The 14,451-nt window shown below is 40.5% G+C and overlaps 1 protein-coding gene across 5 annotated transcripts in view; it reads left to right on the forward strand.

The window, feature by feature from the left end:
* The window catches only part of MAP7 (microtubule associated protein 7), a 167,794-nt gene that overhangs the window by 107,176 nt on the left and 46,167 nt on the right, over positions 1-14,451 (forward strand). For all 5 annotated transcript variants that reach the window (XM_027085567.1, XM_027085537.1, XM_027085558.1 and 2 more), the window contains exons 2-3: positions 245-346; positions 7,565-7,642. In XM_027085567.1, the coding sequence (XP_026941368.1) occupies positions 245-346; positions 7,565-7,642 (180 nt within the window). The remainder of the gene's footprint in view (positions 1-244; positions 347-7,564; positions 7,643-14,451) is intronic.

Raw genomic sequence — 14,451 nt, forward strand, 5'->3', positions numbered from 1 at the left:
CAGGCGGACTCTCAACCACTGCGCCACCAGGGAAGCCCCTAGGCTATTGATTTTTGAATGTGTTCTTCCCACTGAACAGTGTGCTCCTTGAGGGCAGGGGTTGTTGGCTGCTTAATCTTTATATTTCCTGAATCTAGCCTAGCATTTGATACAAGGGTTAACAGTAAATGTTGAATATGTGAATGTTTCTGAATAAATTTTAAGAAACTAAATATGTCTTTTCTCTTTTGTCTCATTTGTATAGCGCCTGATGGCAACAAAGTGCAAGATAAGAAAGCCGCGGCCTCCAACCGGCCTGCTTCTGCTATTTCAGGACAGAATAGCAACCACACAGGAAATAAACCAGGTACTATGCATTGCCTTTGCTGTGGAAAAAGGAAGGTTAACCCAAAGGACTTAGTCATGCTAGAATTTAGGAGAGCTTGGTTTCAGTCCTGCCACCAAAACACACACTCAGACTGACTCGTATGAATATGTCAGAGAACCTCTCACACCTTGATTTTCTCTCTTTAAAATGGAGATTCAAGGCTATGCCCTACTTACCTCTCAGAATCATTTTGACAGTCAGTGAGATGGTGTATGTGAATGCACTGTTTACTGTCAAGCAGTGTGTAAGAGGAAATAATTTTGCCATTCTGCCTGAAATGATAGATATGACACCATTTTCTGTACCTGTATGCCCAGCATTGTTGCATATCTCTTTTGTGACTTTTTCAAAAACCACTTAAGGAAATCATTACACACAGCATAGCTGGTATAGAATGATGTTTTTGTTCTCCATTCCCTGCAATGATTGTACACCTACACAGTAATTTCATCTGATAGCCTGTGATTCATGGTCTATTCCACTCAGTGATACGACGAAGCAAACACTCTGTAAACATAATACAAACAATTGAATAGACAATGCAGTTGCTTCCAGGTATCAACCATTGTGTGGTCCTTGGGAGAGACTAACTTACAGTCTGATGATAAGAGACAGTCAAAGGAAGGTAAAGGCAAATTGAACACCCCATGAGGTTCTTGGAAGCGTACTTCTTGCTGCATCCAAGGCCAAAGTCACTCAAGAACAGTGAATCAGTGAGAATAAAGATGGAAATAACGGTACCTAGCCCCATAGAAAACATTCCCTATTGCACCTAGTTTTGTGGGGCTTTTTTTCCCATGTGGAAAAGGTCTTGAACAGAGAAGGTAAATCTAGCTTGCCGTTTAGGAGAGAAATAACCAGTACTACTGCAGGTATTGCATGAGTAACCATTACTGGCAAATGATGTGTAGTTTCAGTGGAGTTTTAATTTGTAGGCTAAGATTTCCCCATTTAGTTAGTTTGCATTTTCATTCATTTATCCATCCATCTATCCACCCAAAGCCCAGCCACCATCTAATGTTTATTGAGTAGTTGCCCTATGACTGGGACTGTGAGAGATACTGTATGGGCAAATCAACAGGGCCCCTGTCCTCATGCAGCTTGTTCTAGTGGACTTTTGTTCCTTATACTCCAGTGAGCATCCTTGTAGAAGTAGAAGCTCTTTAGCCTGAAAATCCCGTTTGTTTTACCATGAGAATTGAACATAGCTAAATGGTTTGTACTGGTTTTCCCTTGTTTTCCCCATCAACCATTGCTTCTAATTCCTACATTCTTTACTGTGCAATTTATACTTTTATATCCCGATAACTTGTTTATTTATCTGGTGCTAGTACTGTATAGGTAGTAGGGAAATGTTATTAAAAGACATAATTCCTACCCTCTAGCTGACAGTATGGTGGAGTAAACCAGTATATGAATAAATCATTCTAACACAGTATTTCCATTATCAGAAGAGACATATGCAGAGTGCATAGAAATATAGAGGCCAAAAACATCTTTTCTGCTCCAACTGGCCATCTCTTTATAGAGCCATTTGATTTATGTTGCCAGAGTCAAGTTCAGTGAGGAGACGTTTCATTTCAGATTACATCTGCTTTCTTGTGTATACACATAGCAAAGATACATAGAAGACTCTTATTTTTAAAGCCACCATGTTATCTTCCTGAGTATCTCTGAAGGTGACATAAGAGGTTCCAAGTTGGAGTTCCAGGCTTGAGTAAAACCTTTAGATTTTATGGGATATGAGTCACAGGAATGTCTGTCTAAAGTAGTTTTTGTTGATTTTCTTACTGTAGGAACTTAAAAAGAAAAGAAGCACATGCTGTTTTGGGGATATTTTGAGTATTGCCCTAACCAGATGCAAGTATCCTGACAATGAAAAAGGGTCCCTTTTTATCCAGTAAATTTTAGTTAAATTTCTTGCCCTCCTTTACTTTCTGATACTTATGCTGTAGAATATCTCTGATTTAGAAAGCATCTATTCACGTTCAAATTGTTAATATTTTACGTTTAAAACATGTAATGGAAGGTCCTCATGGTGTTTTATAAATATGTGCACACTGTGTCTTGTGTTATCCAAGAGGGAAGGGTACTCTCAGCTGTGAATACTTGAACCAAGTCCAAAAGAGACACTTTGTAAAGTTACAGAGTCTGTTTATGACTACTGTTAACTGAGGAAGTGCGAGATGCTTCTTCAGAACTCCATCAGCTGCCTCCAAATGGTAAAAGTTTTGTTTGTTCGTTTGTTTTTTAGCAGATGTAAGCTTTTATATATAGAATTTCCTGGATAAACAACAAGGTCCTACTGTATAGCACAGGCAACTACATTCAATATCCTATGATAAACCATCATGAAAAAGAATATTAAAAAAAGTATATACATGTATCAATGAATCACCCTGCAGTACAGCAGAAATTAACACAACACTAAATCAACCACACTTCAACAAAAAAAGTTGTCTGTGTATGACCTAAAATCGAGCCTTGGACTCCACTGTTCCACCCACTTTGGGAAACACCAAGCTTACATTGTTCTCCTTCTGTAACACCCTCCTCCCATGCCATCCACACTTCTTAAAGCAAGTGTGTCTCTGGCGATCCTTCTCAGTTGCCACATCCACTGTGAAGCTTTTCCTGAGAACAAGCTGTGAATCTTCTTCCCATGCATTCCCTCTGTGCTTCGAGCGATTATTTCTTAGAGGACTCATTTCACCTCGTCCTTGATTGTAACCCAAATGGTAAAAGTTTGACCTGATTAGAAGAGAAAATTGCATTTTCTTCATGAACTACTGGGCACGTACCTGAGAAAAGCAGAAACTCCAGTTTATTAAAAATGCCTCTTAATTCCTATCCCTCTACTATTCCCCACCACAAGTCTTTAGAAGAGCCAGTAGAACTTTCTTCTTATAAATAATAAATAAATTTCCCTCATGGAGGAAAACATGACCTGTAATCTTCCAGCTGTTTTCTGATTCTAATGACACTGTAGATGCCATGCTGTGAAAAGGGGGGACAGGATTGAGTTAAAGATGGGATTTTAAGGCCTAACTCTGACACTTAACTGTGCCACCTTCCTTAGTCACATGCATTTATTTCCTTTAGTTTTCTCATTTGGAAAATAGGCACAATAACTCTTCATTGAATGACTAGCTGCTTGACTAACTCATAGGATTATTGTGAAGAATAAACTGATAATATATATGGAAGTCCTTGTAAAAAGCCCTAACAGAAGTAGTTTACTGTATAAACAGTAGTGGTTCAGATAGGAGTCAAGGTCTACTGAGTTCTTGGAAAAAAGCCTTGTCAAAGTGAGTTGATTTTCTTGATCTTTGAGGGTCACTCTTTAGTTCCGATTTTTGCAGAATAGTCCAGGTTTACACACGTCGCCACAGACAGACTCTTATCAGCACGCCCTTTCACTTTTAAAAGTGCCCTCATTTGGGTAGTCCCTCTACTTTGCAATCATCACAGGTAGGAGGTTGGATGCAGAGTGTAGCTGCAAGCTTACCGCCACCGAAATCCTATTTCTCTTAAAACTTCTCCATCTGAGAATAAGTAACTCAGTTCTATTCTAACAACGTTAGATCTGTTGGGAAACAATGTGAAATGTTCGTGATGTCAAATCATTTTCTATACCTTCATTTTGTTCCAGAGAAAAGTGATATGAGGGTAGAAATGAGAGGGAGACAAAAATTACAGAAAATTCACTATTTACTTGGAATTATTCAATTGTATTTTTTCTTTCTGAAATCCTCCTTTAAAGATCATTTTTATCAGTTTTTAGTTATTAAATCTTAAAATTGTAATCGCTAGTATTTACATTTTTAAAAGTCTGTTGTCAACTACAAGATTGGTATGAGTTTGCCCCAGTAGTGATGCTTAATGGAAGTGTACTGGCTCTGAAAGTTAGCTAAAGCTGTTGGCCCATTTGTTTATTCATTCTCTCTCTCTTTTTTTTTTTTGGCCGTGCCCGTGGCATGTGGGGTTCTTAGTTCCCTGACCAGGGATTGAACCCACGCCTCCTGCATTGGAAGCACAGAGTCTTAACCACTGGACAGCCAGGGAAGTCCCCTCATTCATTCATTTAATAAGTACTTATCGAATGCCTTCCTTCCTGTCAAATATAGTCCTAGGCAATGGGGAATATAACAATGAACAAAACTGACCAGGCTCTGCTCTTCCCTACCTGCATTCACAGCCATCTTTCATCTGTCACAGGGTGTTTATTAACATTCTAGTATCAAAGTGGCTTTTTATTAATGTGACCAGAAGGGCAGAAACAGAATTCAAACTGAATACCTTTTTCACTCTACAGTATTTTCTATTGCCAGGTCCCCAAACCAACCGAAATTGTCTAGCATATCATAGTCAGTATGCATCTTATACTTTAGAAATGTGTTGCATTTGTTCTCAACTTCCTCAAATCTAATTCTAAATGAATACTGATTGAGATCAGTACTGAAGTGATAAAGGTGGCCAGTGGGAATTATCCGACTCTTAAGCATTGCCCTTATTTATAGTTTTTATTGATATATCTGCATAGAACTGTATACAGCCTGTTGTTGTATACAGTTGTTACCAGACAGGATACAGTTTGTGAAGAGTGTAATTTTCATATGAAATGATAGCATAGAAATCAGAGGTAAACTATGCCCCCTCTTGCATTGCTCTTTTCCAACTATGCATCTAAAAGGCAAGCAAGCATTCCATTGCATAACTGAGTATTGCCTCATGACTGCAGGAACATCAGTTATTGACTTAGAGTTCTCAGGGTTGGTTTGCATGGAAGAAGGTAGGTGAGGATGAGTGTGCGTGTCCCATACGTTGTTATTAAAACCTTCTTTTCAAAATTTTGTGTGAAATTTGGCAAGTACTTGAAAGTAAGCTAGAAATGTCACATACTCCATATTCCATGAACAAAATTTGACTTTATAGACTCTGTTTTACAGACTTTCTATAATGTGCCTATGTGGCTTTTATAAATAAAGTTGATTTTCAAGTTTCATAATAAAATCAAAGTTTTCATGAGGGAGTAAAACTTCATTATTTAAGGACTTGTTTTAAGCAATAAGTAATTGTTGGAAGTCTTTCTTCTGACTTCATTTTGGCTTTTGTTCTCAGATCATTTTTTCTTCAAAATACCATTTTGCTATGGCTGTCACTTCCAAAAACAAAGGACAGCAGAACTCCCCTGTCTGTGATCCTTAACAAAGTGCCTGAGGGGAGTCCACGTGCCCCTCTTCTAGTGTCAGAGGAAAACCTTTTGGGACCAGAGGCCACATTTTTCTACATAAAAAATATTTGAGATCTCATAAATGATTAGTAAATCTGGGAAATAATTATCATAATGAGTATGAGCTAGTGAGGGGTTCGTATTATGAATTTTTTGAAAAAGCATACCTTAAAGCAAAGGAAAAGCATAAAATATCATTGCCTGGTCCTGCCCATGATGCACACTGCCAGGTTTATGCAGGTCCTAATGTACTTTTAGACAGCTTTTATTTCCCTTAAATGTACAAATTCTGTGACGTTTAAGACACATTTGGGATGCAAGTCCTTTAAGTCTGTTGATGAAGCTCTGCCAGTTGTCTCTAAAGTATTATTCCAGTAGGTTTCTATTTTTAATAAGAGATCTTAAAATTGTGATGTTAATTAAGTAGCAGGGAAAACAAAGCTGATTTTAAGTGTAATTATCATCATCACTATTATTACTATGCTTTTCCTTTTATTTAGTAACAGGCAGAGTGAGTGTATTCATGTGACCCTCTGCTGGAAACCCCGTGGTGGCATCTCACTCAGAGCATAATCCAGAGTCCTCACCAGGCCCCCAGGTCTCTGGCCCCATCACTTACTGATCTCACTCTGCTCCAGTGGCTCAGATCTTCATATCGTTTCTTGAACACCTTAGGTACTCGTAACCTCAGGGCCTTTGCACTTGCTTTTCCTCTCTTGGAATATCTGCACGGGTAGCTCCCTTACTTCCATCTGGTTTTTACACATAAAAGCTACCATCACAATTAGACTTCCCTTGGCACCTATCCAAAATGTCAGACCTCCCCTTCCTGCCATTTCACAATCCCCTTGGCTGCTTTGCTATCTCCTTGGCATTTATTGCAGTCTAACATTTTATATATTGCCCTTTTTTTCACTCTCTATATTTTACTTATTTATTCCATAAATTTTCCCTAAGCAAACCCCATTTGGGCAAAGATTTCTGTCTTTTTTGTTAATAGCTCTCTTTTCAGCACATACAACACTACCTGGTGCACAGTAGCTATTCAGTGTGTTCAGTAAATGAGTGAATTTATTGAGATTTATCAAGTTCTAGGCACTGTGCTAACGCTGTTACAAGCATTATTTTATTTAATCCTTACAATGATGTGAGATAGATAGGTTCTATTTTATCCTCATAGGCAATAAGTGAAAAACCCATGAACCCTATATCATAGCTTAAGGCTTAGAGAGCTGAGTGAGTAATTCGGCCAAATCTCACAGCAAGTGAGTGACAGAACCGGAAGTGATCTCATGCCCGTCTGACTCCAGAGCTGGGCTGTTCACATCTATCTGGTGAACATGTATTTAGTATAATAAATTCACTTAGGAGTCTATGTGCTGTTAAGGAACAGGCTTTTTGAAACATAAAAACAATAGAGGTTCAGTAGCTTAGGAACACAAAACCTCATATATATTGTTTGATAAATACAAGCCAAAGGCACAGTTATGTTTTACACAAATTTTGGGGGGACTGTGTGTCTTTTAATTTTACTTTATTTTTTTGAGTTTTATTGAGATATAATTGACATACAGCATCAATTAAACTGTGTAAGTTTAAGGTGTACAGCATAATGACTTGACTTATATTGTGAAATGTTTATCCCAATGTGTTTAGTTAACATCCATCATCTTATATGAAAAAAAAAAAAGAAATGGGTTTTTTCCTTGTGATGAGATCTCTTAGAATCTAACCTCTTATGTAATATTTTTAAATAGAAGATAATACTTGGAAATTCTCAGGAAAATTATAATAAAGTGTATCACTGAAAGTATAGTTACATGTACTAATTGTTGTCACGTTACTATACGTAAGATGTAGTAATATTTCATTCATCAGATTTACTGGACAAAAAGATATTTATCAGTGTATATCGTTTCTCAAAATCTGCCCCTCTTCTCATGTTTTTTTTTTCTCTTTTTCAGACCCTCCACCAGTGCTGCGCGTTGATGACCGGCAGCGGCTGGCGAGGGAGCGGCGTGAGGAGCGGGAGAAGCAGCTAGGTATCCGCAGCCCTCGCTTGATCTTTCAAGGACACCGTTGTTGAAATGTTACTTTTTTCCCCTCGAGGATGATGGACAAACAGACATCACTCTAATAAGCATGCTTTCTAGCATGCCTTTATGAGTTTTGCAGATGGATTGGGAAACAGAATTTAGTATGTTGATATAAACATAGAACTAGGGCTTTCCTGGTGGTGCAGTGGTTGAGAATCCGCCTGCCGATGCAGGGGACACAGGTTCGTGCCCCGGTCCGGGAAGATCCCACGTGCCGCGGAGCGGCTGGGCCCGTGAGCCATGGCCGCTGAGCCTGCATGTCCGGAGCCTGTGCTCCGCAACGGGAGAGCCACAACAGTGAGAGGCCCACGTAATGCAAAAAAAAAAAAAAATACCAGGAGAGTCAGCATGTGGTTCTTTTTATGTGAACAGTTATGAGACTGTGCACTGCTAGGGCACTCACTGCTTTCGATGTTAAAATAATGCTGCTGTTGAATTTATAGACTGATGCTACCAATGTGCTGCCAGGAAAAACACAAGACCTGTGCTGAGGGGTCTGATTTTTCTTTTGTTATCTAAGGCCCTAGCAAAAGGTTAGCAACTGCAGCATTTGCCACGTAATCACCTAGAGAGCTGGGTCACAGGACGAGCTTACCAGGAAGCCAAGATCCGAGCACTCAGCAGTCCTTGTCTTCCAGAACATTGAGCAAGGATGTTGGTGCCAACTCCTCCTTTAATGTCCATTTATGCAAAGTTGCTAAAACAGGATACTCTCTTTATGTGCCTTGGAAAGATGAAATGTCTAGTCAGTGTGTCTCATTGTTTCCAGAGCGTCTGGATATTTTAAAACCAGAGCTGAGTTAGGTTGCCACAGTCTTTCCAGTGGATGACCTATAACTTTTCTAAAGTTCTACTGCATTTTGTAAACGTTAATGTTTCAGTTGGAAAACCCAGCCCCATATCCCATCTCTGATTATTTGTATTCAAGAATCCAAATTTGTGAAATTCACTGGAAGCTGATTTTCAAAAGTCTGTTGACATTGTTTACATTCTTTGAACACAGGTCTCTTTCTCTCCCTTGCCATCACGGTCATGTGAGGTCATTTCTTTTGCTGCCAAGGTTTTTTCAACACAGATTTCAATGACTTGCTGGCAGTAAACAAGCTGCGTGTTTCTGTGTTTAGAGTTTGCACCCAGGCTTGAAGTTCCCTGCCTCTATCAGGTCTCCCTCGGGCTGGTAGGTTCTTGGAGAACAGGGCTGCCTGTGGCCCTGAGGCGGGTCCCTCTTTGCTTGGAGTGCTGTGTAGTCTGGAGATCTTTCTTCTGTGAACTGTGCCCACTGCTCCCCAGTAAAGGTCAGTTAGACAAGTGGATCAGAGCTGAGAGGGAAAGGCAGAGCTACTAAAGCAGGAAGAGATTCCAGGCGAGCATAAGTATTTACACTCTGGTTTTGGATCCATCCAAGCAAAGATAAGCACTTGTGTCCTTTCCCCTCTCCACCCCATCCCTGTTGGGGTAGGTTTCCCACTGTTAAATGTCTCCTTAGCACTGCAGTGCGGATTCGTATCTACCTGAGTAAAAGTAGCTCCCTAGGGTCAGGAGACGACTCCTGTATCATTTAAATCCCATCATGAATTAGCTTCTGCACCTTAACTCATACCTTTCCATTTGGGTTTCTTTGTCTTTCAGATCCACGCGTTATTAGTTCTTTTTGTAGAAAGTATAAATATGCTAGTCACACAAAAATCATTTCCCTTCTTATGCTATAAAGTTGTATAGCTCTGAGCCTGCAGATTCTCCCTACAAGTTGCCTAACTTTATCTGTTGTGTGGCTGGGTTTCTTCTTAATATGTGGCCCCATTTTAATTCATGTGGATGATGTAGAACATGGCTTATTAGTTTATATAGTTAAAAACTCTATTTGCTAGGTATTGTGTTAAGAAGATGAATAAAGGTTGAGGCCCAGCCCTCCAGGGCTAGCTACCGTCTAGTGGTGGGGAGGCGGGAACAGATAAACACACAGCAATTCTAATAGAGGGTGGTATTGAAGGGGTATGCACATGGGGCATCAAGAACCCCACAGAAGGACCTAGCCCAGCCTGAGGATGTCAGGGGCCACCTGAACGTCCAACTAGAGGATGAAGAGGAGTCATCCAGGGAGCTAGAAGAGGTGGGGACTGTAGAGCACTGACGCAAGACAGGTGGCAAAAGGGCATCTGGTAACAGACCCAACCTGCTTATCAGATTCTTATATGGGTCAAAGTAACGTTCAGATTATTGTATTATCCTGTGGTCACAGCTTTACTTTGTTGGTGAGCTAGCGTATCATAGACATGGTTTTTCTTTCTTCTTACCCCTACCGTATTTAATACCATAGTTTTTCTTCTTTTTTTTTTTTTGACCCCACCACTCAGTTTGTGGGATCTTAATTCCCCTGACCAGGGATTGAACCCGGGCCCTCAGCAGTGAGAGGAGTCCTAACCACTGGACCGCCAGGGAATTCCCAGTTTTCCTTAATTTTGATATTATCTCTTTTGTTGTCATTGACAGTCATAATTTTAATGAAATACATTTTTATCTATCATATTTCTGTTTTATTTTACTCATTTTTATTTTTTTCTGCATTATTTGCATTTTCTTTTAAAATTTCTTTTAAATTTTGGCCTATTCTTTTAAGCTGTCAGAGTAGAAACTAATCTTCATAAATACACAAATAAACATTCATGCACACGTACATTTGTAAAAGAGTCATCTAAAATCTAGCATCTAATTTAAGCTGTGCCTTAGAATACATAAGGGTAATTTCTAAAAAAATTTTAGTTCTAAAAGAAAAAGTGCAGCTGATAAACTACCCATAAATATAAACTGTGCTGTGGAGAAGCTATGATGGGAGTAGAATAGTTTAAAAAAAAGGTGCGAGGGGTGGGGAAGGGCTGTCACTTAATAGCAGGTCTTTGGGGTGTGCTTTTTGAAAACACGAAAGCAGTTGATAATATCAACTATTATCAAACTTTCAAACTTTAAAGCTTTCCAAGTTAGAAAAAAAATACATTCCAGAAATTCCAACAAGGCAAAGTTTAAAGTTATTGGCCAGTGAGATTGATTATTCACTGTTGGATGTAGGTTGAAGTTAACATTGAAATCATTAAAGGTTTTTTTTTTTGTAATCCACATTTTTAAAAAGCAAGTTAAAAGGGAGAATAAAGGTCTTTGTTTTGGGCTGCATGTCATGTTTGTACTGTTCTACAAACAGGGAGGATCTATTAATAACTTTCTGTAGGATAAATTTCTGAGTCATGCTTTATGGTAGGATTATATCATGTGGCCTGCTCTTTCCACATTATCCTTCAATTTATCACGTAAAATCAGGCATAATTCTTCAAGTACGGGACTCTTCTGTTTGTTTGGTTGAGCATATGCACTCTGAAAGCTTGATTTTTCTGCCTTAAAAGGTTTTCCCATGAAGAAATCTCCTCAACCACTATTTCATCTGATTCTATTCAGGCCGTTCCTTCAAACTTCTCTCTCTTGACTTCTGCATCTTTTTTACCATCTCTCTTCTAAGCTTTAATTTTGGTTTTCTTCCTGGGGTAAGTGGGAGAATTGTATTTTTAATTGTACAAAAAAGGAGAGGGTTGTGTCATGGTTTCAACCCTCCTTTTTTGATAATGTGGGTTTCACATTTCCAACTCACTCATAAGGCAGTAGGTGCTTTCCTGTCATCTGAAACTCAACCTCTATACCAGCGGTCCGCAACCTTTTTGGCACCAGGGACTAGTTTCGTAGAAGACAATTTTTCCGTGGGGGCGTGGTGGTTGGTTGGTACAGGCAGTAATGCGAGCAGTGGGGAGCGGCAGGTGAAGCTTTGCTCGCCTGCCCACCCACCAGCTCCTGCTGTTCAGCCTGCTTCCTAACAGGCCTCGGACCGCTACCGGTCCGTGGCCCGCAGGTCGGGGACCCCCGCTCTATACAACTACATTGCCCATCAACTTTCCCTCCAGAACACTCCTCTGAGGAATTTCTGTGTCTCGGTCAATCGCACCAGCATCCCCCCTGCCCCGCCCAATTATCTTTCCACTATTTTTGATGCTTTCTCCTGCTGCTGGAGGCACTGGCATCTTTCTACCAGCTTTAACTACCGCATCTTTTACAGAATGAAACGTGGTGGTCCAGAGCTGTGCACTGCCTAGTCTCCACTCGGACCTGCTGAGCCGCTTGTAGGTACCAGTGGTCAGTCTGGACTCAGCCTAGTCCTCTAGCTGGGGCTTCAGCTACCTCTAGCCTGGTTTGTAGGTGGAATTTGCCACACTCACTATCCCTGAATCCATTTAGTCACAAGACCAGCAGGCCTCTGTCTTCAACATAGGTCTCAGATCCATGCCTTTAAATTTGCTGCCTCTGCTCTCATCCTAGTTCAGACCTTAGTAAATTTAGATTTTAGTTACCCAAAACTATCTCATGGATGTACTTCATTCCTCTAGCTTGGTCACGGTTAGTTCCAGTCCTTCTTTTTGACGCCTTCCTGGTTTTCATGATCTTTCCCCTTTTGGAAACTCTCATTTTCTTACTCTATATCTTGCATAACTATCATATTTTAGCTCACATTCTAGTGCCACTTTATATGCTACTGAACTTTTTCTATTTGGACTTTATAGAACTTTCTGGTTGTATATATTTTAAACTTTTAAAGGGTATGGCCATGGTTTTCTAATTCTTTTTATCCCAATATACAGAGCTAAATATAAAACAGATGCGTAATAAATATTTGCTGATTTTCCTGATTTTCCCGTCTTTAATTACGTATTAATAATATTAATATTATTCATTAATAATAATAATGTTTATTGAGCACTAACTATGGGCCAAGCAGTGTTCTAAACACTTCACTCTGTATTATCACATTTAGGTGCAAATTAACACAATAGTTGTACTTTTTTTTTTTTTTTTTGCGGCACGCAGGCCTCTCACTGCTGTGGCCCCTCCCGCTGAGGAGCACAGGCTGCGGACGCGCAGGCTCAGAGGCCATGGCCCACGGGCCCAGCTGCTCTGCGGCATGTGGGATCCTCCCGAACCAGGGCACAAACCCATGTCCCCTGCATCGGCAGGCGGACTCTCAACCACTGCACCACCAGGGAAGCCCGGTTGTACTTTTTGTTGTGTGAGCCTGCCATAGTTGCTGATGTTAAGTTATTTTATGAACTGTCATTTATTTTATTTTAAAAGTGCATTGTGATAATTTAGCTCAAGGGAGGAACTGAATCTTAAAAAATGGGATAGTTAATAGACCCTTTCTTCTTTCTGCCATATCAACTATATTTTCTTATTTTTTTTAAATCTATATATGGCTGTGTTGGGTCTTCATTTCTGTGCGAGGGCTTTCTCCAGCTGTGGCAAGCAGGGGCCACTCTTCATCGCGGTGCGCGGGCCTCTCACTATCGCGGCCTCTCTTGCTGCGGAGCACAGGCTCCAGACGCGCAGGCTCAGTAACTGTGGCCCACGGGCCCAGCCGCTCCGTGCATGTGGGATCCTCCCAGACCAGGGCCCGAACCCACGTCCCCTGCATTGGCAGGTAGACTCTCAACCACTGCGCCATCAGGGAAGCCCCTAAGCATATTTTTAATATGGACAGGATCACCAAGACCAATGTTTACATTCTTCAACAAGTGGTGATTCTGTTAAGTAGAGAGTGGTCCCTATGCTTCAGATGCGGTGGTAGATTTTCCGAAGTTTCAGAGCTGGGCACATACCCAGCTCTCACGTGGAGGAAGAGCTATTCTGCTTCCTCATGCACAAGCAAGGTACATGGGTGCTGTACTCACTGTCCATTTGACACAGAACCAGAGGGTAAATGTAAGTGTTGGAGCAGATTCTGATATCTTTTTGAGAAAATTTTGTGGCATTGACCATTTGTTAGCCTTGGAGTCCATTAAGAGTCTGTGGGCTTCCCTGGTGGTGCAGTGGTTGAGAGTCCGCCTGCCGATGCAGGGGACACGGGTTCGTGCCCCGGTCCGGGAGGATCCCACATGCCGCGGAGCGGCTGGGCCCGTGAGCCATGGCCGCTGAGCCTGCGCGTCCGGAGCCTGTGCTCCGCAACGGGAGAGGCCACAACAGTGAGAGGCCCACGTACCACAAAAAAATTTTTAAAAATTAAAAAAAGAATCTGTAAGAACTTGGAATAGATCCTGGTTACTAATTTCTCTTCAGAAACATCTACAAGAATCAAAGCATGTAGAATTTATGCAATAGTATAAATTTTTGACTTTAGATAGTTTAAAGTAATACTAACTACCACCACCACCTTTTTTTACAGCTAGTTCCTGCTGTTTTAATTCACATATTCATTCACCTAATATTTGATGTGCGGTCACTATTAAGCCAGGAACCCTGGGGCTCTTAAAGTGAAAGATCAATTTTCTAACCTCCTGGTACTTACATTGCTACGCACTCCACCTGGAATGTTTGTCCTGAGAGATGCGTGTAGCTCATTCTCTCTCCTCCTTCCGATATTGTTTAACTGCCATCTCTTCAGTGAGGCCTTCCTTGGCCATCTTACTCAAATTTGCAGCTCCCCCAAACTAGTCCTCTACTTTTCTCCACGTCACTGTCAGTATCTAAGCATGTATATATTTTATTTGTTTGTTGTCTGTCGGCTTTCACTGGAATATAAGCTTAATAAAAGAAAGGACTTGTGTCATTTTTAAATTTCTATAGCCTAGTACCTAGAATAGTGCCTGGCACATAGTCAATGTCTAACAATTGTTGGTTGAATGGTAAATGAATAGTAAATCTGTATGTTTCAATGTAAGTAGAGGTGA

The sequence above is a fragment of the Aethalodelphis obliquidens genome, unplaced genomic scaffold, assembly GCF_003676395.1.
Source record: "Aethalodelphis obliquidens isolate GAN/ISIS:26980383/991018 unplaced genomic scaffold, ASM367639v1 scaffold3, whole genome shotgun sequence".
NCBI classification, from domain to species: domain Eukaryota; kingdom Metazoa; phylum Chordata; class Mammalia; order Artiodactyla; family Delphinidae; genus Aethalodelphis; species Aethalodelphis obliquidens.